The sequence below is a fragment of the Caretta caretta genome, chromosome 6 (genome assembly GCF_965140235.1).
Source record: "Caretta caretta isolate rCarCar2 chromosome 6, rCarCar1.hap1, whole genome shotgun sequence".
NCBI classification, from domain to species: domain Eukaryota; kingdom Metazoa; phylum Chordata; order Testudines; family Cheloniidae; genus Caretta; species Caretta caretta.
Window position 1 is genome coordinate 50919144 of NC_134211.1, and position 26659 is coordinate 50945802.

General features: G+C 45.4%; 1 protein-coding gene across 8 annotated transcripts in view; it reads left to right on the forward strand.

Annotated features, from left to right (window-relative positions):
• Positions 1 to 26659, forward strand: part of LDLRAD3 (low density lipoprotein receptor class A domain containing 3) — a 182912-nt gene that overhangs the window by 52369 nt on the left and 103884 nt on the right. For 7 of the 8 annotated variants that reach the window (XM_075129521.1, XM_048854734.2, XM_048854732.2 and 4 more), the window contains 2 exons: positions 2933 to 3079; positions 25337 to 25462. In XM_075129521.1, the coding sequence (XP_074985622.1) occupies positions 2933 to 3079; positions 25337 to 25462 (273 nt within the window). The remainder of the gene's footprint in view (positions 1 to 2932; positions 3080 to 25336; positions 25463 to 26659) is intronic. The other variant, XM_048854733.2, reaches the window with a different exon arrangement.

Consider the following 26659-nt stretch of genomic DNA (forward strand, 5'->3'; position numbering starts at 1 on the left):
AGGGTAAATCTTGCTGTTAACATCACATACATAGCACATGTGCTTTTGTTACAAGGTCGCATTTTGCCTCCCCCCCCACCGTGTGGCTACCCCCTCAACCCTCCCCAGGGCTAACTGCGGGGAACATTACTGTTCAGCCACAGGCAAACAGCCCAGCAGGAACGGGCACCTCTGAGTGTCCCCTGAAGAAAAGCACCCTATTTCAACCAGGTGACCATGAATGATATCACTCTCCTGAGGATAACACAGAGAGATAAAGAACGGATGTTGTTTGAACGCCAGCAAACATACACTGCAATGCTTTGTTCTACAATGATTCCCGAGTATGTGTTACTGGCCTGGAGTGGTAAAGTGTCCTACCATGGTGGACAGAATAAGGCTCTCTCCCCTGAAACCTTTTGCAAATGCCAGGGCAAATTAATCCTTTCACATGCTTGCTTTTAAACCATGTATAGTATTTTAAAAGGTACACTCACCGGAGGTCCCTTCTCCGCCTGCCGGGTCCAGGAGGCAGCCTTGGGTGGGTTCGGCGGGTACTGGCTCCAGGTCCAGAGTGAGAAAAAGTTCCTGGCTGTCGGGAAAACCGGTTTCTCCGCTTGCTTGCTGTGAGCTAGCTACAACCTCATCATCATCATCATCATCTTCCTCGTCCCCAAAACCTGCTTCCGTTTTGCCTCCATCTCCATTGAAGGAGTCAAACAACACGGCTGGGGTAGTGGTGGCTGAACCCCCTAAAATGGCATGCAGCTCATCATGCAAGCAGCATGTTTGGGGCTGTGACCCGGAGCGGCCGTTTCTCTCTCTGGTTTTCTGGTAGGCTTGCCTCAGCTCCTTCAGTTTCACGCGGCATTGCTTCGGGTCCCTGTTATGGCCTCTGTCCTTCATGCCCTGGGAGATTTTGATAAAGGTTTTGGCATTTCGAAAACTGGAACGGAGTTCTGATAGCACGGATTCCTCTCCCCGTACAGCGATCAGATCCCGTAGCTCCTGTTTGGTACATGCTGGAGCTCTTTTGCGATTCTGGGACTCCATCATGGTCACCTCTGCTGATGAGCTCTGGCCAGCGTGGCAAGCTGCAGGTGACCATGCAAACAGGAAATTGAAATTCAAAAGTTCACGGGCCTTTTCCTGTCTACCTGGCCAGTGCAGCTGAGTTGAGAGTGCTGTCCAGAGCGGTCACAATAGAGCACTCTGGGATAGCTCCCGGAGGCCAATATCATCTAATTGCGTCCATAGTACCCCAAATTTGACCCGGCAAGGCCGATTTAAGCGCTAATCCCCTTGTCAGAGGTGGATTAAAGAAACTGATTTTAAGAGCCCTTTAAGTCGAAAAAAAGGTCTTCATCGTGTGGACGGGTGCAGGTTTACATTGATTTAAAGCTGCTAAATTCGACCTAAACTCCTAGTGTAGACCAGGGCTGATTTAATGAGAAAGTGAGGTAGGGATGGTGGACAGAGTCAGGGCCTGGCTGGGCAAGGAGCTTGAGGAGGGGCAGGGTAGGGAGGAAGACGGGGATGAAGAGAAGGAAATCCTCCATATCCCATCCTGTACTGTCGCTTGTTGTTCCATTTCAGACCTAAAATGGAACTTTGGAGGACTTGGCTTTCCCTTGGGGTGTGGGAGGGGGAACCCTATCCCTAAATCTTCATTTTTGACCTGCAAGCTAACCACTTTCCTAATAAGGTATGTGCATACTCCCCATATCATCTTCATTCATTGGAGGATGAATACAAGAAGGATGTGGATAAATTGGAGAGAGTCCAGCGAAGGGCAACAAAAATGATTAGGGGTCTAGAACACATGACTTATGAGGAGAGGCTGAGGGAGCTGGGATTGTTTAGCCTGCAGAAGAGAAGAATGAGGGGGGATTTGATAGCTGCTTTCAACTACCTGAAAGGGGGTTCCAAAGAGGATGGATCTAGACTGTTCTCAATGGTAGCAGATGACAGAACGAGGAGTTATGGTCTCGAGTTGCAGTGGGGGAGGTTTAGATTGGATATTAGGAAAAACTTTTTCACTAAGAGGGAGGTGAAACACTGGAATGCGTTACCTAGGAAGGTGGTAGAATCTCCTTCCTTAGAGGTTTTTAAGGTCAGGCTTGACAAAGCCCTGGCTGGGATGATTTAACTGGGAATTGGTCCTGCTTCGAGCAGGGGGTTGGACTAGATGACCTTCAGGGGTCCCTTCCAACCCTGATATTCTGTGATTCTGAGTTTAGCTCTCTCTGTGATGTTTGCATTTGTGAGCTTCAGTGCATAAAAATGCAAGAGCTTGACTGATATTACTGGTGAGAGTGCCTGGTTAAATGTAGCGCTAAACTTCTCCAAGATGCTTCTATCCTGCTCTTCAGCATTCCTGCCATTCTAGTACTGAACCCCCTCTCCTTGGCAGACTGCTTTAATGTGCCAACTGCCTTACTAGCATGTGAACAGATGTTTGCCAGGGGACTAGATTAGAAAGCTCACTTTTAATTTTGACTATCAGCACTGTATTTAAAACTGAATTGAAAGGTTAATATTCATTAACTAACATGCCTCCTAGCTTCGAGGTGGTAGGAATATGTTCTGCAGACACAATAATGATCAAACAAAGGTATGGGGATTTGGAGTCCAGTGTGTTGTGTCTCATGAACTTGTTAGACTGCAAATATTAGGAAGGAAGAGAAAGATTAAAGCTAACCCTGCTCTACTGGGTGGGAGTAAGGGGAGAGGAGGGGAAGATGGTGCTGCTGGAATGTGGGGAAATACTGAGCCCCTTTCGAAGCATTGTGAAGGGGTAGCCTGTTCGTTGTCTGTGTTTAATTTATCATTGACTGACAGTATTATCATTGGCTCGGCATGTGTTCTTTGTCTACCACAGGAATATGCCTTGTGAAGTTAAAGCAGGTCCTGTATATTGGGTGTTTGGTTTTTTTCCCCCCTTCTGTTACAGAGAGCCAGCTGTTGCCTGGGAATAACTTCACAAATGAATGCAACATTCCTGGAAACTTCATGTGTAGTAACGGACGCTGTATCCCAGGGGCCTGGCAGTGTGATGGGCTGCCAGACTGCTTCGATGAAAGTGACGAGAAGGAATGCCGTGAGTGACCCCTGTGATTATCTTACATGTTTTGTACCATGAGGCTCAGTTAGATAGCATTATTTGCATGTGTTGTGGTCTATGTTCTTCAAGTGATGAAGCATCTGCCTGACTTGTTGTTTGTCTTTTGTTGGTGACAAATAATGTACTGTTACAGTACCTTTTCATCCTGCTACTAGCCTGATCAGAGCCTTCTCCTCTGCCTCTCTTGCTATTTGGAATAGTTCCTGTATCTCCCCACCTCAACTCCCCACCTTATTTCAGATATTTGCTGAACACCCATCTCATGCTTCATCTGTGATTCTTAATTTTTTCTCCCTCTGATAGGCTGAACTCTAGAAGCAGCTTCAAATGATACACCCTAATCTTGCTGGCTTAGTGTTTCTAAAACATCAGACCTTAGTTGCAGCATCCTTTTGCCTAACCACGTTTTGTGGTTCAGGTGCAGCACTGGGCCTCAGTTCCTCATCCTGTAAATTGAAGATAATACTTTCTCTTAGTGATTTAGGTGTTAAGCTCTTAGTAAGACAGTTCGTGCCCCATGTGACTCTACGGCACCTAGCACAATGGGGCCCTGATTTCGGTTGGAGCCTCTGGGCTCTGCTGTAGGACCAGAGTGGCTTGGATTCCCTTTTGAGCTTAGCATGCTCCTTAATTAGCAATGCAGGAGTTGTCACTGGGGGGACATGACACTCCATACTACACCAACCTTCCAAGTGCTCCCAGCCCACAGGTTGCCGTACCAAAATCAGCATTTTAAAGCTAGTTGAAAGAAGGCATTTTTAAAACCTAAGTATTTATAGGACATGGTCTAGGAGGTTTTGCTGTCTATTGCCTGAAAACTGTCATTTCCCCCCAGATGCAAATATAGAGACTCCTAATGAAAGAGCACTGGGCTGGAGTTACCATTCATTTGTTCATGAATTGGTAATAGCCAAACGTGCCTCATCCCATCTCCATTCAAGTGCTCTCTCATTATGAAGAATTGGCTGGATCCAGTGTGAGGCAGGTGATAATGAACACAGTAACAGACGACAAAATTTAAATAGCTGCAAAACCAAAGTTCATAAAATCATTTTTTTTCCAGACTGATTGGAGTGAGTCACGCTGATCTAAGTTATGCTGCCACTGTGCATTTGGATGTCTGCAGAACTGTCCTCCTTTGTATCTCTTTTCATTTAAATAAGGACATCCAGTTTGATTGGATTAGCCAAGATTTTTGGCTGTGTCCCTTTAACCTGGCCCAAACAAAGAAGTAATTAGACCATTCTTCCATCTTCCCACACCTTTATCTCCTACCTGATCTCTTGCATAAATGTAAAATTAGCATGAAGAAGAGAGATTGGGAGAGCAAGTAATTCATATGCTGCCCTGGCCTGCTGTTGACAGGTCACATAAGCCAAAGCGGAAGGGAGACACTCATAGGTTTAGGGATTCAAATAAATAGACCTTCACAAAAGCGGGTCAGGTGACATATCCAGAGAGCTTTAGGGGAGCAGGGTTTTTCCTTATCCTAGTCTGGTGGCTCCTAGCGCAGTGCAAACTGCAGAGATCCTCGCTAAAGAACTGACTCCATCATTTACCCACAAGACGTGCTATTTACCTCAGCCCAGCCACAATCCCCTCCTGTGTCCATGGCTGTCCCTGCAATGAGGGCAGACATCTCACATCACTTCTACCGGGTTAGAGGCATCACACCTTTTCTCATCTGACACAGAGTCACTGTCTCTTTCTCTTTCCCCCGCCTCCTCCCCTCCCCCCAAGGGCAGGCGGTACATCATCTGTTGCTTGGGGTTGCCTAAGAAGTGCCTTTGATCAGTTGTGCATGATTATCAGCCAGTACTGATATGGGACCCCAAAAGGGTTGTATGAAAGGAGGAGGGTGGGGAGATGGTGGGCATAGCCTGTGACCAGTGGCAGACCGATGGGAGTTCTTTGACAGGATCATGGAGGGCCCAAAAAACTGAGAGAATGAGAATCCTAGGATTATGAAATCTTAAGTATAAAAATGACCATATCAGAACAGTTCCATCGTCCATCATGTCAATTATTCTGTCTCCAGCAATGGCCAATACCAGATGCTTCAAAGAAAGGTGCAAGAAACCCCAGAGAGGACAATTATGGAATAACTGGCAACAGGGGAAGTTTCTTCCCAACTGCCATCAATTAGTGGCTTATTCTCTGAAGCATGAGGGGTTCCTCCCTTTTTTATCCTATCTTAATACAGCTGTATGTGGTTCTTATTACCCCAAAAGCATGTACTCCTGTTCTGATCCTGTTGAGCTCCTGACCTTAATGATAATGTGGCAGAAAATTCCACAGGATAACTGGTGTGTGTGTGTGTGTGTTATCATATTTTCAAAATATTTCAGTAGGTTGGAAGAAAGGCCAGTTCCCAGGAGATACCAACTTAATTGCCACTGATTTGGTCCCTTTTCTTGACAGAGAGGATTAGAATTGAATCCTCAATTATCATCATTGACTCTAGAGATGGTGACAGTACTTCCAGGTCAGAGTTGAAACCTCTTAAGAGCCAGTCTTAGCATTTTGGGGTGGACCTGAAAATCTGCTTATTTTGGTTGGGGAAGGGCATAAAAACATAACTGACTCCTGTCTGCTGTGATCACTGTCTGCTTTGGTCAGAGCTACCTTAAGGATTATGGAGCAGAGGGTCAGTAAGATAACTTTGGCATCATTCCCCAAAGCATAATACATGTGATATGAGGAAAATGTTTTTGGGCCTTTACCACTCTCCTCTGTTGCTGCAGAAGCAGAGCCCAGATGCTTGTGCTGAGGTTCAAGAACAGTCACCAACATTAAATGTATATACTCATGCTGTCAGGCAGAGGTTCTGGAACAATTTTTATAGTGGGGGTGCTGAGAGCCATTAAACCAAACTATAAACCCTGTATATAATGGAAACCACTTCAAGCCAGGGGGTGCAGGAGCACCCTCAGCACCCCTACTTCCAGCACCTATGCTCTCAGGGCTTGAATTAATGCCTTTTTAAAGCTAATGTAGTTTGAAGGAGAGTGATCACACTGGAGAACAGCAGCAGCATTAAATAGATGGATCAGCTAGCTCAAGCTTAAATCAAGCTTAACTTAAGCTAGAGAGCTTAAATCAAGCTTAAGTGTTGGGTTGGAGCAACACTTGTTCTCTGAGCTTATCTCTGCAGTGAAGACAAGTTCATCAAGCAAGTAAGTCAGAGTTCTGAAGGACGCTAGGCTCTGGTCACCAAATGGTTTTGCTTACATGCTGATAAATTCTAGGGTCTCTTTATTCTTTTTCTTTGACTAGTTAACTATAGAACCCAGAGTAACCAACAACTTTATAATAATGTAGTTCAGAATATTCCATAACGTCCATGTTCCCATGAATGTACTGAATTATTAGCCATCTGCCAAAGAAGTAAAAATTAAAAGGGGGACAAAAAAACTGAATCAGCAAGCTAAAATTTACATGCCTTGCTCCCTCCTTCCATTTCTTTAGTCCCTTTTCTCTCTCCTGCCATGTGTGACCTCCTCTGTTAATCAGATCACTTTCCACATTTCTGCCTAAGGTTTCCCTTTTTGTTCCCTCTCCTCTAAAAAGCAGCACCTTTCTGTTCATTATTTCCCCTTCAACCCATCCTGTGCAGCCCAGCCCTTCGCCATGTCTAACTGTTTCTTGCTCTCTTCCTTCAGTCCTCGCTGGCCTCGGCTGTGATCATTCTGTGGTCCTCTGTTATGTCGGTGATTATATTTAGCACATATGGAATAAGTCATTGTCACAGCACTTCTATGAGGGAGGAGGATATTATCTCATTTAACAGGTGGAGAAACTGAGGGAGAGACAGTAATATGAAGCAATTCACCTAGAGGGGGAAACCTTGTCAGAACTTGGGTCTCATACTTAGTTCACTAGATCAGTGTTTCTCAACCTTTTTGATACAAGGGACCGGCTTGCTGCCTTCCTAAACTGTGTCAGGGAGGTTTCAGGGACCAGCACTGGTCCACAGAGCAGTCATTGAGAAACACTGCACTAGGTCATGTTGTCTCTTATTGCTAAGCTGCTGCTCCTTGTGACCAGACATCTCACTAGCTTTTCATTAGTCATTGGCTGAACTGCAGGCTGTTAGCCAGGAAAGGGGTTTGCAATGACCCTTAGCATCCGTGGCTGCCTGAGCAGTTGAAGATCAGTCTCCCTCCTTCTCCTCCTCTTCCCCCGATGATGGAGAATCCCCTGCAGTTTATTTTGCAAGGCTACTAGGCCACTCCTTTACTTGCAGGAAGATGGTGATTTTCAAAGGAAAATTGCCATAACAAACATGTAAAACCAATAACAGGGGTAGCATCCTCCAGGTTGTTTTCAGACCCACATACGCTTCATAATGGTTAGCTGAGATTACTTCTGTGAAGTACAGAATCTCAAAACCTAGGATGAGCTGCGGGAGCTTGGGGCTGTTACCTCTGTGGCTCCCAAAGTCCTCTCTGGCCACGTTAGCAGAGTGCGTTGCTTGTGTGCTCGCTGCAGGTGTTCTGAGTATAAACAGAGGGCTTCAGTCTCTGGGATTGTCAGTCTGACACTGTTCACCTCATGCACAAATAGGATCCATAAGTATATATTGGAGGGTTTGGGGGTGTGGAAAAGCTGGGGAGTTGCCTGAAAACAAATGGAACCTAAGGAGGAAAAAAAAAAGTTAGAAAGATGTTCATTTATTCTAGACTATTTGGAGATAGATACAATGGAAACCCCTAATGTTGATTCTATTTCAATGGAGATTTTATTTTAGGGCCAAATCCATGTCCCACTGCTGTCAATGGGAGCCTTGCAGTTAAATTCTGTGGAACCAGGGTACAGTCCTTCAAGTGGTTGCACACACACTTACCCGCAAGCCTGCATGTGCCCAGCACTCTGGAGCCAGAATTATCAGTAGCAGTGCCATTTTTTCCAAAACCATAATTTGTTCTGGAATCTGTATTTCCTGTCCCTTTTTCCCTTTGTTCTTTTTGTTTAAGATTTTGTTCTTTCTAAAATCTAATAAAATGTGAACATTGAAAATGGCTTTTGTCAGCTAATGAGCAACAGCTAGTAGAGGGATTGCATGTTGCTGCCTTTCTGTCAGCTAACGAGCAGCAGATGGTAAAGATTTGGAGCATGGCACATCATCTGAGTTAACTGCCTGACATGACAGGAGCCAAAATTAGGGATGTACCAAATACACAAATTGCAGCTTCTCCTTCATTCCTCTTACAAGAGAGCCATTTCTTTTCTGCCAGGTCTGTGTATGGAGCTATTTTTCTGTGAACCAACAGTGACACCCAGTGACAAGTCATTCTAATCTAAGCTGTGTGTGAGGGGTAGAAGGATTTAGAGGTTTTGGTCTGGAAAGTGACTGTGCAAAAATGTCTTTGGGTTCTGTGTGTGTGTGTTAGTGATTCCAGATCACACATGATTCTGTTTGCAAGTAAAGAGTGTTTAATTACCACCACTGCAAATTCAACTGAGGATCTGAAAGTCAAGTTGGGTTTATGCATTGTCACCAATAATAAAGATTCTGTAATTGGAACTTGGTTAACTAAGTTAGATGGATGACAGACGGTGCAGAATAGAGCCCAGACAGCACATGCTTAGCTAAGCGGGCCTCTGCAAGTAGTAAAAAATGTTGTCATGACTTCTGAACACACTCAGGAAGCAGAGTAAGAGGTGAGTATGAAGATGCCTTTTGAGAGTCACTTTTCTGATCATTAGCACACTTTACAAGTATGGATTTATTTAAACTGATGTGGGGAATAAAGCACCCTGGTTTTCACATTCCATGTTAGTTTTATACATTTTTCTGTAATTTCTCTACAGGTTAATTCAGTAATTCCATATAATCTGTATATGCACACTTAGAATTTATATAATACTTTGGTCCCATTTGTGGAGAGAAAAGCAGCTGCACAGCCCTCTGGAGAATACCCTGTTGCGGAAGGCCCCCTGGGAAGTGCAGATTCCCCTTGCAAAAAGTCCCCCATAGGTGGGCAGGAAAGATGGCTGGGGCCCTGGGAATTTCCTCGCTTTCCTAACCACACCAGAACAGGAGATGTGCAAGCTGCACTCGCCCCTGTCTCTGCACTGATACATGACTGGATCGGGGGGGCCTTTGTGCATGTGTTGGATCCCTCCCTATGCAGGTGTACATCAGCGCAGTAACTCCAGAAGTAGGTGGATTTCTGTGAGATGAGAACCAGGCCACAAGTTCGATATGCTGTTGGACAGCAAGCTGGAGTTATAGCTAGAGTTGAATGCTGTCTGTTTTCTGCACTCTCCATTACATAAATCACAGAATAAAACTATGCCAAAGCAAGAACCTGACTAAACAGCTACTTTCACCCTCTCTACAAAATCTTTTCTTCCTTTTTCCACCTGTGCGACACAGTTTGGGGTTGTTTAGAGGTAGCACGAGCCTTTGTCCTTTCCTTCCTCTAGACTTGTTGTAAGAACAGTCAGACCCACAGCTTTGTTGTCTGCCGAGGATAAATATCCAGTTTGTCAACTGGCCATGTTAATAATAAAAATAAAATATAAAATTGGGCCTTGTAGAGAAAGCAAATACTGGAATCTCTCTAAGCTATTTAATGACTGCATGTTACCATGATACAATTATTATGGCTGAAGTTATTTTGCTTGGATTTAGCCACCCTGCAGAGTCAGAGGCTAATGAATGGCTTTCATGTTCAGGAACAAAGAGCACAGAATAGCTCAGGCTGCTATCTTTTAAATACTAGGCTTTAGGATAGACATGCAGAGCTCAGTGCACTGGAAGAATTGAGATGCAGCATTTCGCTAATAAGAAATGTCTGCCCAATTCAGTGGTAACATCAGTGAGCCCCAAGGATTGTCTAAATCAGCTGAGATCTTCCTAAAATACAGCAGCAGTCCAAGAACTCCAATCAGACTAATCCTACCCATCTGTAAAGATTACTGACTCTGCACTGTTTAATATATCGATGGCAAAATTATGCTTCTTGGAACATCCATTAGCTTTTGATACTTAACATCAGTCTCTGCTTTATATGTATGTGTACATATGTAAATTATAATATACACACAGGCTGCTGTGGTTAAGGTGGAGCCTTGCATACTTGGAACCATTCTCTGGGCTGCACTGCCTTATTTAAAGATGAGGGCATCTACAGCCTGCTCCATTGTGCTGCACACTAGCTGCAGAACCCTGGCACTCTTGGCAGGTTGCCAGTGCAGCTGTCGCTTAGCTTAGGTTAGGTTAGGACTCTCATGTTCTAGTTAAGAAACTAGTGCAATCTGAACTATAGATATACCTAGATTTCCTTCTAGGTACCAGCAGTTGGGAGTCCTACTTCCAAATGCATGTGGTGATCTGATTCACTTCAGCACACTTGGTGCAAGGAATGTACTGACTGGAGTTGCCCTCCTGTGGATGTTGTATAAACATTAGTCTCAGGAACAGACATGTGCATCTTTCCTTCACAGCGAGTCATAGAACTGTTCGGTGGTTGTCATGAATTGAGTAGTGTGCCTGATTACCCTCCACTGGGTGGAATCAGCGCTGCTCAGCTGTTATAAATATACAAGTAAAAGAGTGCCAAAGTGACTTGGCCTAAACCACTTTTAAAAATGAGGCTTAAGCTTCTAAACTATTTAGACACGTTTGAAAATTTGACCCTATACTGCTAACAGCTCAAGAAAATTCTCCCTTACCCCAAAAGTAAGAGGGCCTTTGCTTCTGGGAAAGGATGAGGCAGCTTTCTGGTCTATCCTGGCTATCACAGCAGTTCTGGGTGGTCATTGTATGTAGCATAACCACGACAGTGGAGTCTTAGGTGGTCATTGACTTGTTTCATTACTGAGTGCTGACACTGAAGAGGACATAACCACTGCCCCCAAGGAGCTTACACATTTCTGAACAACCTAGAAATGGAATCTTGACAGACTGCAGGATTTAAACCAGGTGCATTCCTATTACTACAGATGAATGCTGACAGGTTACGTGGAATAGATATGATCTATGGGGTGGGGGAACGCTAGATTAACTGAGGAAGGGTATGGCAGGTACAAAGGACAAGGTTACATGTTGTGCAGATGAACACAAAAGAAGGGTATCATGGACTAGGCATGAGTATAGATGAATTGAGAGGAGGAGATGACTGGCTTTTAGTGTATGGAACATACCAATCCCACTGAAACTAGTGTTTCCTGATTTGGGAATGAATTCATTTTAGAAAACAGAACTACAGTTTAACATAGTTTCCATCCCAAACTACAACCCTCCCTGGGTCTTTCCTAAGGTCTTCAAATCTGGCACAGGCTTCTAATAAAACCTGTCACTAGGGGAACTTTTCTTGATTTTTTTTATTTTTTTTTTTTAATTTTTAATTGTTTTATTTTTTGCACATGAATGTAGAAGGAGACAGTCAAGCAGTGATGCCAGAATTAAGGAAGAGATTAGTGTGTTTAAGTACTCAAACTTTGAGGGTCCATGCTAGCAAAAATTAATATAGGTGCAGTTATAATGGATGATGTCTTAGTGGCCCAGGCTGAGTGTGTATAGCCAAATATTAGCTTTTTTAAAAGGTTTATAAGACCAAACAAGACCGCTTTTGATTTTCAGCCATGCTGACTTTTTTCATAGAGCTGGAATGTGTAGCCGAAAGTGATGAGTTGCTCTAGAAGTTTTAGACCCATTGAAGTGATGATAGCACATGTAAGATGATGGACATATAAGACATTAGCAACTTCTGCTCGTTACATTGATGACATCTAGTTCCACCATCACTACTTCCTCTTGCCCTTCTGCTGTCCCAGGTTTCCTGTGGACCTAGGAAGCATTACAGCAATAAGCTTGAAATGGTAAGTACCATTCCAGATGTGCCTACATGTTCCCAGAACCTTTTGAGAGTGGTTCATGCATTTCTTAAATTGAAGGAAACCTGGGGCTGTTTTTGTGTATTGGAAAGGGGGACACAAATGCTGCTGAACCCTTGTCTGCAAGTCATCAATCTGTCATACTACCGCTGTTTAGCTTATAGCACTTCATTCAGAGCACAGACTTCAGACCTGTAAGAATGTTTAGAAACCGAGTCCTCGTTAACAGCACAATAAATCTTTTGGCTCTAGTCTGTTTGGGCTGTCAAGAGGGCCAGATTTCTCCCTGAACTTTACAGTCCGGTGTCTGTGTGCAGCTCTACCTCCTTGTTCTGTGCACAACAGGCACCAACGTAACCTTTTAAAAGCGAATCAATATATTAACTTTAAAAAGTTCAAGCAGTTGATCAGGGATCTTATCTTGAAGTTCCCTCTCAAGGGCCTGTGATGAAACAAAAGGGCTTCTATCAGAGGAGACCTGCAAGGGGACAAAGAAGCATACTCTATCCCCTGACTACAGGAGAAACTAAAGGCGCTTGTTCAAGTCTGTGGCAAAAACCCCATGGATTTCAAGAGCAGGAGCAGGCTGGTGGAGCCCAGTGATCTTGTTTGTATTGCACTCTGAAAAAGGAGTGAGGGAGAGCTGCTGGAAAACGAAAATCAAAATGCTCGGGGAAGAGAGGTATTTTTGGGAAGAGAGGTATTTATCAAGTAGTATTTTGGGGACCCGGCTCAGTGGATCCATTTCTTCAGGCTTTAATGCTCTGTGATTAGTCCATTCAGGGGTCTGCAGGCCTGTTCCTACAACATGGGCTTGGATCTATGTTATATTTTTCCTCGGAAAAATCTGTGGCTTGCCATTTGAAAGAATAGGCCATAAAAGGATCCAGTGATTGGGGTTGGGTATGGAGGGGATGAGTCATGTAACATGAATGCTGTTTTAAGTATGGAAAGTGCAGGGAGCTCAGGCAGATTTATTACCCTCTCCTCTTATCCCATGAGAAGTGGCATCAGCTAGATCCCAGATGGAGAGATGACTTTTAAAGCAGACTTTCCTTCCATTTGGAAGCAGTTTTAAGGTTTAAACACCTGTGTCTGGGAGAGTCATGTGGTTCTGCCCAGCTGTCAGCTAGATTTGATAGAGACAGACAATTACCTTCTGTTTCTATTCCTTCCTGTTCCATGCTTCCAGCAGATCAGTCTGTGTTTAATGATACTTATGGTAGTATTTCATTAGAACTGTACCTTCTGTCTGACGCTCTCAGAGCGCTTTACAGACATTAAGGTATTTACCCTTGTAATGTCCTTGTGAGGTAGGGTAATATCTTCATTTTACAGATGAGCAAACTGAGACCTCCGGCAGGTGAAGAGACTGGCCAAATGTCAGAGTTAGTCTGTGCCAGAGCCAAAAGTAGCTCTCAGCTCTCCTACCTACTAGCCCAGTGCCTTCAGCACAGGCATGTTGTTACTATTTCATTAGCCTTATATCCCATTCCTACTATTTCATTAGCCTTATATCTCATTCCTACAAGATACTTGTTGTTCGAGTTGCTCCACTTAAATTCAGAGAGCCTCAAAATGGCCCTTTCAGTCCAGCCTGAGTTTGCACATTTTATTGCAGCTATTAATTAGCCTCTGGTCTAAGTCTCTAAGGCTTTGGTAGCATCAGCTGCCTAGCTGAGGTGGCTAGGGTAGGAGCCTAGGTTTTCTATAGAACTATAGGAGAAATTGAGCTGGAGAGGGAGAATCATGGTGACTTTTAGCAAAAGGTTTAATTCTGTCTTCCAGTAGATAAGAGCTTCTCTTGATGTCATCTGGCTAGCACAGCCTCTGGAGACTAAAATTTTAGTATGGCTCTTTTAACTGAGTTCTTAGGTAGGGTTCTCTTTCCAAGTGCTGAGCATCAGAATTCTTAAAGGTGAGCCTTATTCAATGATTGAAATAGTGTTCATATCAGTTTGGAGGTTGCTCTAGCCAGGTGTTGATTTTTGTCCTTTGTTCCCAGTCCTTGAGCTCTCTGAATATTGAACTAGAATGAACTGTTAACCTCATCCACTCATTATAAACGTTTCCTCCTCTTTGTCACCAGATGAAGCATTGGCGGGTACAGCCATAGCCCCGGTGCTTGAGGACATCAGGGTGTTGCAGCAGTTGTTGCGCAGGGCCACTCAGGGTCTGGGCATTAAAGCTGAGGGGTAGTTGAGGGGGATGATTGGATGGTGGACATCCTTGCACCATCAGGACCTTCCTATATTGCTCTTCCACTTATTAAAACCATTGTGAACACCACCAAGACCCTGTGGCAGACCCCAACCAACAGGCTGTCGTCAGCAGGTACTCATACAACACCTGTGTGACAAAGATCAAATTTACGGAGCTCCTCCCTTCGGACTCCTGAACCGCGTTCTCGGCCTTGGTGGAGGAGGAGAAGCTTGTCTCCCGCGATTCCCTCCAGGTCGCATTGGACGCTGCAGATGCTACCACTAAGGTCATGGCGACTGGGCTCCAAGTCTTGGGGCTACCTTACGAGGTCCAGCAAACCATTCAGAACCTCCCATTTGAGGGTGAGACTCTGTCTTTTCAGGAGGAAGAAGAAAAAAAAGACAAGAGGCTGCACAGCATGAAAGACTCATGAGCCAGCCTCAAGTCATTGGGCCTGCACACTCACGGCACACAGCAGAGACACTTCCAAACCGGAACCTCCTCCGAGATTCCATCAGCAGAACTGACAGGACTGTTCTCAGAGGAGGAACAGGAGTGGCCGGAGGAGGCAACACTCAGGCTAGGGCTCTGGCCTTTTGAAGGTGTGGTCAAGAATGATGCACCAGATCGGAGACTGGATTGACCCCACCTTACCTTTTTCCTCCCGACTATCCCCTTTCTACCGTGCATGGTCCCGTATCACTTCGGACCGCTGGGTGCTCTGCATGGTACAGAGGGGATATTCCATCCAATTCTGTGCCTTCCCGCCCTTCCACCTTCCTTCCCAGTCCCTCTTCAGGGGCCCTTCTCAGGAGCATCTACTCATTCAGGAGGTGCAGTTGCTCTTATCGCTAAGGGCAGTGGAGGAGGTTCCACTGGAGCACAGGGGCAAGAGTTTCTATTCCCGGTATTTTCTAATTCCAAAGGCCAAAGGCGGCCTCAGGCCTATCCTGGATCTGCGAGAGCTCAACAATTTCGTAAAGAAACTCCGGTTCCGCATGGTCTCCTTGGACTCCATCATCCCCTCACTAGATCCAGCAGAGTGGTATGCCATCCTCAACTTGAAGGACACATACTTTCACATTGCAATCATTCAGCCCCACAGGAAGTACCTCAGGTTTGTGGTCAACGGTTCCCATTACCAATTTACTGTCCTCCTGTTCGGCCTGTCAGGAGCACCTTGAGTGTTCACCAAGTGTATGGCAGTTGTCACCGCGTTCTTGCAGCCGCACCAGGTACAGGTGTTCCCGCACCTCGATGACTAGCTGATCAAAGGCCGCTCCAGGAACCAAGTGGAGTCTCAGGTCATATTTATCAGAGCCCCCTTTGAGACCCTGGGTCTACTCCTAAATGAAGCGAAGTTGACTCTGTCCCCCGTCCAGAGGATAGAATTTATAGGAGCAGTACTGGACTTGATCCAAGCCAAGGAATACCTGCCACAGGCGAGGTTTCAGGCCCTCAACGACATAAATCCGAGGCATCATGCAGTTCCCCACCACTACAGCTAGAAAATGCCTGAAACTTCTCGGGCACATGGCAGCCTGTACCTGTGTGGTGCAGCAAGCCAGACTCAGGCTTCAACCGCTCCAGTCATGGCTAGCGACAGTGTATCGCCCAGCCCAGGACAGCTTGGACAGGATCGTGACCCTGCCTCGCCTGGTCCTTGACTCGCTCAGTGGTGGGTCAATGCTGAGCAGGTGTGCTCAGGGGTCCCCTTTGCTGCCCCACAGCCATCTCTGTCACTGGTGGCAGATGCGTCAGACTTGGGCTGGGGAGCTCATCTGGGAGGCTGCAGAATTCAAGGCCTCTGGTCGCAAGCAGATCTGCGTCTCCACATCAATGCCAGAGAGCTGAGAGCGGTGCGTCTGGCATGTCAAACATTCTGTCCTTACCTAACTGGACAATGTGTGCATCAGTCAATGGACAATACGACAGCAATGTTCTATATCAACAAACAGGGGGGAGGGTGCACACTCCTCTCTCCTGTGCCAAGAAGCCCTCAGGCTGTAGGACTTTTTGTGTAGAACATTCAGTTCACCTGCAGGCATCGTACCTCCCCGGGGTACAGAACAAGCTGGCGGACCACCTCAGCAGGTCGTTCCACAGCCATGAGTAGTCCCTTTGCCCAGACGTCCCAATTTCGATCTTCCGGAGGTGGGCGTTTCCCCTGATAGACCTCTTTGCCACGCGACGCAACAGGAAGTGCCAGCAGTTCTGCTCCTTCCAGAATCACAGCCTGGGCTCCAGTGCTGATGCATTTCTCCTCTGTTGGGGAGGTTCTCTCAGTTACTCCTTTCCACTGATACCGCTCATTCACAAGGTGCTGCTCAAGATCCACAGAGATCGAGCTCGGGTCATACTGATAGCACCGGCCTGGCCCTGTCAGCACTGGTACGCTTCCCTCCTAGACATGTCCGTGGGAGCGCTGATTACCTTACCGCTCTCCCTGGACCGTCTCACACAAGATCACGGACGTCTCCAACACCCAAACCTCCAGTCACTCCATCTTATGGTGTAGAAGCTCCATCGTTAAATCCATTGGAGCTTTCCTGTTCAGATCAGACAGGTCCTCCTGGGCAGTAGGAAACCCTCTACGAGACCCACATATCTTGCCAAGTGGAAGAGATTCTCAATCTGGTCAGCGCAGCGCCATTGGCCTCAATGCTGGCTCAGTGCCCACATTCTGGACTACCTCCTCCATCTGAAGCACCAGGGGGTCTTGTTGGTTGTTATACGGGTACACCTAGGTGCCATCTCGGCCTTCCACTCGGGCGTGCAAATACTGCTCGATTTTTCGCTAACCCCATGCTCGGCCGATTCCTAAAAGGGCTCGACAGGTTACACTCTCATGTCCATCAACCAGTCCCTGTCTGGGACCTCAACTTGGTCCTCTCTAGGCTCATGGGTGCCCCCCTTTTGAGCCTTTAGCAACATACTCCCTGCTCTACCTCTCCTACAGTGTTGCATTCCTGGTGGCGATAACCTCAGCCAGGAGGGTGTCTGTGCTCAGGGCCTTGACATCAGACCCTCCCTACACAGTGTTCTATGAGGACAAGGTTCAGCTTAGGCCTCACTCTGCTTTTCTCCTGAAGGTCGTCTCGCAGTTTCACACCAACCAGGACATCTTCCTCCCAGTTTTCTACCCTAAACCTCATTCCAGCAGCAGGCAGCAGAGACTCCACACTCTGGATGTCTGTAGCGCTGGCCTTTTACATCTAGAGAATGAAACCGTTCAGAAAGTCAGTCCAGTTGTTCGTGGCAGTGGCGGATATGATAAAAGGTCAGCTGGTTTCATCCCAACGCATCTCATCATGGTTTGTGTCCTGTATCCGTGGGTGCTACGATCTGGCAGGTGTTCCCGCACCGCTGATCACTGCACACTCTACCAGGGGGTGCAGGCTTCATCAACATTCCTGGCTCAGGAAATCTGCAGAGCTGTGACGTGGTCCTCCATACACAGTTTTGCCGCACATTATGCAATTACCCAGCAGGCCAGAGATGATGCGGTCTTCGGAAGAGCAGTACTCCAATCAGTGGACAGCTCTGACCCCACCTCCTGAACTTGGCTTGGGAGTCACCTGATTGGAATGGACATGAAAAAGCACTTGAAGAAAAAACGGTTACTCACTCCTTGTAACTGTTGTTCTTCAAGATGTGGTGTTCGTGTCCATTCCAATACCCACCCTCCTACCCCTCTGTCTGAGTACCTGGCAAGAAGGAACTGAAGGGGTGGCAGGTCAGCAGGGCTCTATATTGAGTGCCATGAAGGTGCGACTCCAGGGGGTCCCCAGGCTGGCCTGACGGATGCTCCTAAGGGAAAAATCTTCCAGCCATCGTGCACGTACATGCGCATGCACCTGATTGGAATGGACATGAACAACAGTTACGAGAAGTGAGTAACCATTTTTTCTGCTGTCCCCTGCGCTAATCACTAGGCAAAAACAAGGTGGTGCACTGTATTAACTAACACACGTGCTCTGAGCAGAATGTGGATCTACTAGTGCTGCAGTGCCTTAAGGCTGGATCCCATTACACCAATGTAAATCCCGAGAGACTCCATTGTCTTCAGTGAAGTTACTCTGGAATTACACTGGTGCGACAGAGCTGACTTTGGATTTGTCCCTTAATACTTAAATTAGAGCAAGCAAAAGCTACCATCCCTTTAGCACCACAAGAGCAAAAATGTCTTCCTCTTTCAAAGGAAACTGAGCTCTTTTTTTGTGTGGCAGTATTAAGGGGCTGTGAGTCTTACTCTTTTAAATTCTTTTCCTTTTATATTTGTGTGCTGTAGGTGAGTGGGGTGTCTGGTATGGGGCAGATGCTGATTTATTCCCACCAGTGTAACTGACTATTGATTCCTTAATTACTCCCTAGAAAAAATACAGAGCCTAAAATAGGTTTCTATTTAAGACACATTTTCTATTGTGTTCCTCTAGTAATAATTGCTTAAAGATCTGTGTGTGTATCTACACAGTTTGAATGGTTAGACAAGGATCAAAGGGGAGGGAATAAAAACAGATAACCTTGGGAGCTTTCTGAAGGACACTAGACTCTGGTCACCAAAAGGTTTTGCTCACATGCTGGTAAATGGCCCTGTTTTGGACAAAAGCGAATTGAGGTTTGGATAATCACATTTGTATTGTGTGCATGAATATACAGTGTAACTGACTTTGTGTAAGAACGTGGTACTGAGGAATGGTGCCCGGTTGACCGCCGTATTTTCCAGAGAGGCCCTGCCAATGTGCCCCTCATGGGACCACCTTTAAGGCAGAGGATGATGCATTCCCACACCCATACAGTGTGCTGTGACTGCTGGTGGTGGTGATGGTGGCAGTTTTTGGTGATGGTTGGTTGCCCACTGGGAAATAGACTGAAATTACCAAACCCACTAATTAACTAGCTGGATGCAACTTTCTGTCACAGCTGAGCTGGTTTGGATTTTGAAGCAGCAATCGAGAGGTGAAAGGCGCCGTATCCCATTGCCAGGCCTGCGTACGCAGTGTCATTGCCTGAAATTGAGTCGTCTTCTTTGTCTTCCATTTATGCTAATCACTGCGCTTCCGAGCATGGAGTGTGGGTGAAAGAGGGAGCAGTATAACTCTGTCACAGTGTAGTTGCTGTGCTGCTGCTTCGCATCCTCGTTGCATCAAGCCATTTGAACTTCCGGTACTGCCCTGTGGCCTGGTTCCCCACGATGCTCCATGGTGACTTCAGTGGAATGTCAGAGCATCAACAGAGGGCCGCTGCAAGAGCAGCTGGAGTTAGGGTGAACTGGCAGAGAGGTGGTTAAGAATATATCCATGGCAGTGAAGTGATGCAGCATCTGCACAGGGTACAGAATCAGTTTAGAGAGTAGCTGCTGTTGCACGGAAGGTACCAAGATTTGATTAGTCAAATACATCATTGTTACTGTAGGATTGAGACCTGTGATTGTGAAGCAGCATGCAGCTACTTTGCATGATTGCTACCTGGGGAGGTTCTGAGGCAACAGTTTGAATGGAAAGATGGTGATATTGAAATACGTGTTGTTCACTTTCAGCTGCGGATAGCCTCAAAATGTCTGCTGCTTACCTGGCTGTGTTGTTAGCCATGTTTCCCTGGCCCCCATCTGAAAATGACTATGGAGTTAGAGAGCACTTTTTAAAATAATTGCCTTAATTAAAAATAGGAAATCTGCCTGTTCTGTGTCACATACGATCATAGATGCAAAATGCTGGTGACATGGTTCAGGAACTAAAGCTCCGTCAGCAAGTTTTCTTCTTTGAGGTTTTATTTGCGAAGCTCAGCACAACAAGAAAAAACACTAATTGTAATAAATAGGTTTTAAAATAAGCCCTGCAGTTTGGGACTGTTCCAGCCCAGTGGCCACCTAGCAGGTGCCTCTGGCTTCTCAAAAGCCTTTCTCTTTATGACTTCCCAGCAGTGTGCTGTTGACCAATATTTGGATTCCCTCTGCGAGGCTGCTTGGACCTTTTGTACCTAGCCCTTGTTTGTTACTCCTCTCTCTCTCTCTCCCCCCCACACCTTGCTTGCTGGTAATTAGGTAGCACATCTGATATCTTGGTTGATCAGTTGCGACATTACACCCACTTAATTATGCAGTACAAAAGCATCGGTGCTTCCAATAATGAGGATCCATTGAAAGGCTGTCCATTCCCAGTCATGTTTTGGGACCCTCTGATTGAGCTGTGGGGCTTGATCATTTTGTTAATCCAACCATGTATAATTAGGCTTGAATGTTATATGTGCCATGTCTCTGTTTGGTTCCACGCTGTAGGGAATTATTCTTCTCCATGCTGAAAAATCATAAAACAGATTAAACTTTTTAAAAAGGGAATATATTATCTTCTGAGGTTCTCTATTGGTGCCATAAAGCTAGTAGTAATATGTTCTTTTAATCAATGCTGCAGAATGATGCCTGCAAGCTGTCATTTCTGTGTTGGACTATACAACCCAATTCTATGAAAGAGCTATAAAAGCTATAAAGCAGCTTTGCTTTTTGGTGGCAATTGACCTCTGTGCAGTGGGGCAGCATAAAGCTGCCAAAATAGGACTCAACTGGGACTTAACTTGAGCATAGACTTTGTACTAGCTGTCTGCACGGGGTGAATTTCACCCTTCATTAGTGAATCAGCGTGGGGTTTCATTTTAGAGACCAACTTATGCTGTGGTGAAGCGCTCTTCCCAAACTAACTTAATCAGTTACCTTTCTGTTGGATTTTGAGAGACAGGTGATGCTTTTTGGCAACAGAGGATTTACTCTGTGGTTAATGGTGGCCAAAAGGGGATCTGAAATGCATGTTTCAGTGGTGAAAGGATGCACTTGTTCTGTTCTTCCCAGTGTCCATGGTGCTGCAGCTCACTGTCAGTTCTCATTTTACTCTGTGTGCATATTCTGTTTCAGCTGATGTGTGTATAAATTAATATAATTTACTGCTCTTGGGTCACATCTGCCATGACATGTTATCAAGTGAGGTCTGGACAAGGGGAAATTCCTCCAATTTCAAGCAAAGGCACATAGATGTGCCAGAAAAATATTGACTGGTTGAATTCCAGCTCATTGCTTTTCTTTGTACTTGATCTAATTATGTAAAAGCAGTCATGCTATTTCTCCTGGAGTGCAAATTTAAATACCCTGGTTTGGGTGACCTGTGTCAAGAGGGGAAAACTGAAAATAAGTAAGGATCTTTGTACGTCCTGTGTAACTTAGAATATCAGTATGCTGCCTCTTGTGACTCATCAGCCTGTTTTTATTGTCTTCTGGATTTGGTGCTAGTGAGCACGGGCTGAATGGGAAGGACTGTAGACGGAAGTCCTCCATTTATCTATACAGCAGGTGCAGCATAGGCTACAGCAATTGAAGCTTTCCCACATTGACCTACCAGTGTATTTGTGTCCTGACTTTAAAGAACCAGATATCTGGTGGGTGTGAACAGAGACTGTGCTTGCCATAGGGGTACTTCGATGGTCCTTGGATTCTGCAGCTGAAGCGTAAAATGCTCAGTGAAGTATGGACTTGTCTCCGAGCATAGGGCTATTAAGATACGTAGCTCTAATGCAATATGGAAAGAGTTCTGAAGACATAAAATATTTTTTCAGTTGAGATTTTTCCACTACCAAAGTTAGTGTGTTTAAACATGGCAGTAACTCCAGGATAATTTATCGCCTATTTTCTTCAAAGCAATGGCCTATTATTTCTGATTGGACCTTGGATTCTGTTCAGGAAAAAATGGTAGTTGGTGAATACCTGAAGTGATACATCTTAACTTCATAATCCTAACTGAGAACTACTAATACTGTAAAGAGTAGGGCAGGAACAGCATGACTTGGGTTTGGAAGGATACTAAATCTAGTTGCTGTGACTGCTCTTAAAACAGTGTATATAATAATATCTGCTGAGAGACATCAGGGAAGATTTCATTGCATCTGTGTTGACTTTATCTCTGCAAGAGAGAATCTCCTCCGAATTGATTCCAAAGTCCTGGCTTCTTTGCTCCCTCACCTGTCTTAGTTATTTCCTTTCCTTTTTCCTCCCCACTGTTGCACTCCTTATGCCTCCTTTGCTGTCTTTTTGTAACACTTCTTCACCATCCTCTAAACTGGTTAAACTTTGCCAGTCTGTGAGGCGCAGATTCATTTTGGGCATAAAAGCATTGCCTATCACCATCACACTCTGATCTCCAGTTCAGGGGGTCCTCATAAAATCCACGTGGTGCAAGTGCATAGATATCAACACGTGATGGTGGGGTTAGAACTGGGGACATTCTACTCCAAGAAAACAGGCCATTACCATCTGGGCCAAAGGAGAATCTCCATTAGTTGTACAATTTAAGTCTTCTCTCTAAGGCTAGTGACTGAAGGACAATATGTATTCATTATAATCACACACACACACTTGAACAGGTCTGATTGCATGCAAGTACACACTAGTGAGTGAGTGAACTGGATCAGTGATTGGCTGTGACGTATAAGAAACCTTTCAGAGAGGCCAGAATCCACTAATACAGCTTCAGGGAAATGCTAGCTGCATGCCAATGTGAAAAACTGGAAGGGAATGGATAAAGGAGTTTGAGCAAACATGTTAAATCTTCTTACAGGGGGATGTTTTGGAGGAACGATTTGTTCTTTGGTTGTGGTAACCACAGGTGGGAAACTTAGCTTAGAAGTGATTTGTGCCCTAACAAGTGTCTGCCCCATTGACCATGGAAAGATATTTCTTCCCCTGGCTTTTTGATTGTGCATTGATTGTATTCTGTACCAGTTGATTGCTGTCTTCTTCCTTGCAAGTATTTCCGTTGTAGAGTATATCTGTAATCTGTACAGCTCTTTGAAATCTTTGGGAAGGAAGGGCAGGATAGAAATATGAAATGTTATGACCTGACTAGAATACGTCTGTACCACCGGCTTCTACTTGGTGGAATCAAAGCTGCTCAACTGTGCCATAAACGCTGTGATGCTAACAGTTAAATGGAACTTGTCTTGAGCTCATGTGGTAGAAACTGAGGCTTTTTGAGCCCATGGCTCAGAGTTATGTTTTTGCTCTTGCCATCATGATGTGAGTGGCCATGTTATGCAGAAAATTAACAAATGTGAAGTCCTAAGTAGCCTGGGATTTATTACAATATCGTTCTTAAATCTGGTTTGCTGTGTACATTTTGACACTGAGTATTCATTATTTACTGTTATGCCGATGCCGTCAAAATATAGACAGACATGGTCCCTGCCCTACAGTGTTTACAATCAAAGAAAAGCCACATCATAGAGGAGTAAAGGATACCATGCAATCAGTGTATTACACACACACACAAACTTTAATTGAACCCTTAAGGTTGCAAAGTCAAGCACTCAAAAGTTAGGAAATGCCAGAGTTAAGGTTGCCTGTTCAGCCTTAATTCAGACCGCTTGCATTATGATACAGTCTTTAATTATATGATCACATACTGTTTTTTCCACTGGACCACTGTCTCATTCAGTGCACTAGTGATCAGCTATTCAGTATTTTGCTTTATCTTCATTAATCAAGTATATCCCCAGGCCTTATGTACTGCACGTTATTCAAACCATGCTCTGAAGACAGAATTATTCATTTCTTCACGGGCATCTCTTTGATTCTCATCACTACAGTATCTCTGAGAGTTGTACAGACAACCTTAATTGTGGCAATTCTTAACTTTTTAGTAGTTAACTTTACAACCTTTAATAATCTTTTATCAAAATTTTGTGTGTGATTTCCTAAGGTGTTTTTGTTAATCAAAAAAAAAATCCATCACATGACATCGTATTGACACCCACTTGGGTCATCAGCAGGATTAAAATCTTTAGAGCCACCACACGGACCTCTGCCACTTGCACTAATGAAGTAACTGATAGGGAATGACAACCTACTGCGGGACCAGAACTGTAGTGGGCTATCACAGATTCTCTGTGTGGACACATACTTTCCCAGTGGGTTTCACAGATATTTTCTGACAGCAGAGGGATGGTGAGACTCAGAAATTTTGGGTTATATTCCAGGCTGTGGAGGGGATCATGCTCTAAGTGTGGCCCCTTTCGCTCCATTCCTTCTAACCTGTCCCTAGTCTCACCCTCTGGACTGCCTATCTCAATTTCCCCCTTCTGCCCCCAGTCTCTTTGCCCAGCTTGCCCTCGTTCCCCACTTCCTGCTCCTCATCTGATCGTTCTCTCCCTGACCCTGGCCTCTAGCACCCCCTTCAACCTCTCCCCTTGGTTCTCTGTCCCCCATCCCCACAGAATCCCAGTCCCAATCTCTCTCCCCAGGCTCCTTGTCCAATATTGCTGTCCTCCTCACACCCCAGTTTCTTGTCCCACTCTTTACTCAGCCAGTCCCTGTCTCCTCCCACACCCTGACTACCAATTTTCCTCCCCTCCCTCCTGCCACCCTCCAGTCCCAGTCTTCCTCCTCACAACACTCTGGCTCTTGTCTCTTCTGCATTTGAATCAGGTATCTCCCTCCTGCATGTTGCCCAAGCCCAGTAGGCAATTTGTCCTGGGCACCTGAGAGACAGGCTCACTGCTCTCCTTTCAGGTCTATAGACCCAGCATGGTCCTCAGCAGTCCAGAGCTCCATTTGCCGGGAAAGTCCAGGTCCGAGTCTGCTCCATGCAGACAGAATCTTCGGGGGTTTTAGCTGCAGAACTCGAATAGGTATCCACAGTTTGAACGTGCTCAGTAATTTTTTTTTTCCCCTCAAAGCCTTATAACTTGGCCACATTTGATCAGATTTTCACAAGGATAGCAAAAAAGTATCCCTGACACAAAGGTCCTCCATCCCCTACCAAATTTCATGTCCCTGTTCTAGAGCTTTTCTAAGAGAAGTTGCTAGAATTTTTTAACATGGCAGAAGCACATATTTTCCCCCTAACCTTGTTCTCAGAAACAGCTGACCTGTTTTGGCTTAAAAAAAGAAGAAAAACCCCAAAAAACACAAAACCCCCACCCTCAAAATAAAATAACAAAAAAATCAGCCGAGGCAGATACCCTGCATGGAAAATTTTGTCCTTTAAATGACTTAATTTTGACAAAATTATAAGAACTGAAAGCAGCGTCTTGTAATGGGGAGTGTCTGGTCAGCCCTGCGTTTAGATCCTTCTGATAGGAAGATGTTTTAATCTCCTGCAAATTGTTTCCCTAATTCTGGCTTTCTTTGTGTTTCTTGTCTTGCAGCAAAAGCCAAATCCAAATGTGGCTCCACGTTCTTCCCCTGTGCTAGTGGGATCCATTGTATCATTGGCCGCTTCCGGTGCAATGGCTTTGAGGACTGTCCAGATGGCAGCGATGAAGAAAATTGTAGTGAGTGCCAAGTCTACCTGCACATGGAGAAACCTCTTGATTTGTTTCAACAAATCAATACTGCACAAGAAGGAGACGTTCAGTGATTTAGATGCACACTCTCTGTTTACTACCTAAATCGTCTTGTGGTTTGTTTGCTTTGTAACTGCAGGGCCTCTTGGTAGCAACAGGAGATTTATAGTGTTAATAACCGTCAGAAACCTGCCTCATCAGAAAGTGTAAACTCTACTCCTGAGAACATTCTGCGCCAAAAACATTAAAATTTGGCACCAAATTTTTTAAAATTCTGCAAATTTTATGTGTTAAATAAATGTGGCGTCTCCAGCATGGCATTGGGGCGCACAGGCCACTGGCTGCACAAAGGTGGGAGATCACTGTGCACGGACCCAGCAGCGAGGCTGCATCCAGCCCTGACACAGCGCGAGGTCCGGGCCTGCCCCAAAAGCACTCCGGGGTCCTGTCCCTCTGTGTGGGCAGGCAAGCTTAGCAAGGCAGGATCCAAATGTGGAGGGGCTTCATTTGGGGGAATCCTGGTGTGGGTTGACAGGGTTGCGGGGGCAGTCTGGGTGCAGGCGGCTCAGTGAGGGATCTGGATGCACAGGGGCTGGTTGGGGGGTTCTGGATGCAATGGTAATGGGAGGCTGTAGGGGGGTCCAGGTGAAGGTGGTAGGGGCTCAGCAGCTGGAGGAGGGGTCTGGGTCACAGGTCTTGCCTAGAAAGTCTTTATGTTCTTAGTTACTAAAGCATTATTGTTTGCAGTTGATCCACATTAAACACTGAAACATAACCAGCCGCTCTTTGCACCCTCCAAACACTCACTACTGAGCTTTGTCTTTTTTTATAAACCAACCCAGGTCAGCCTGCTGCTACTTGCCAAGGGTATGATCCCCAGTTTTATTACTGGTGCCCTTGCTAAACTTGACAGTTTTGTTATAATCGGTCAGTGGATGGTGTGGTAGGGCTCCGCATTCATGTTTATCAAGCTTTAACTTTCTTTAGATAAGAGAGTTTCACTGAATAGAAAAGAGTGGTCATAGTAAGAAATTGCTCCCTGTATCTCTCTCTCTCAGGGTGACTTCCATGGTCTAGGCATTGCTTATCTTCTCTCATTCCTCTCTTTGTCATCTTTGTCTCCTCTCCTGCTCTGCTGGTCCCTGGATTACACACCTGCTGACTTCACTAACAGCCCTGCAGAGC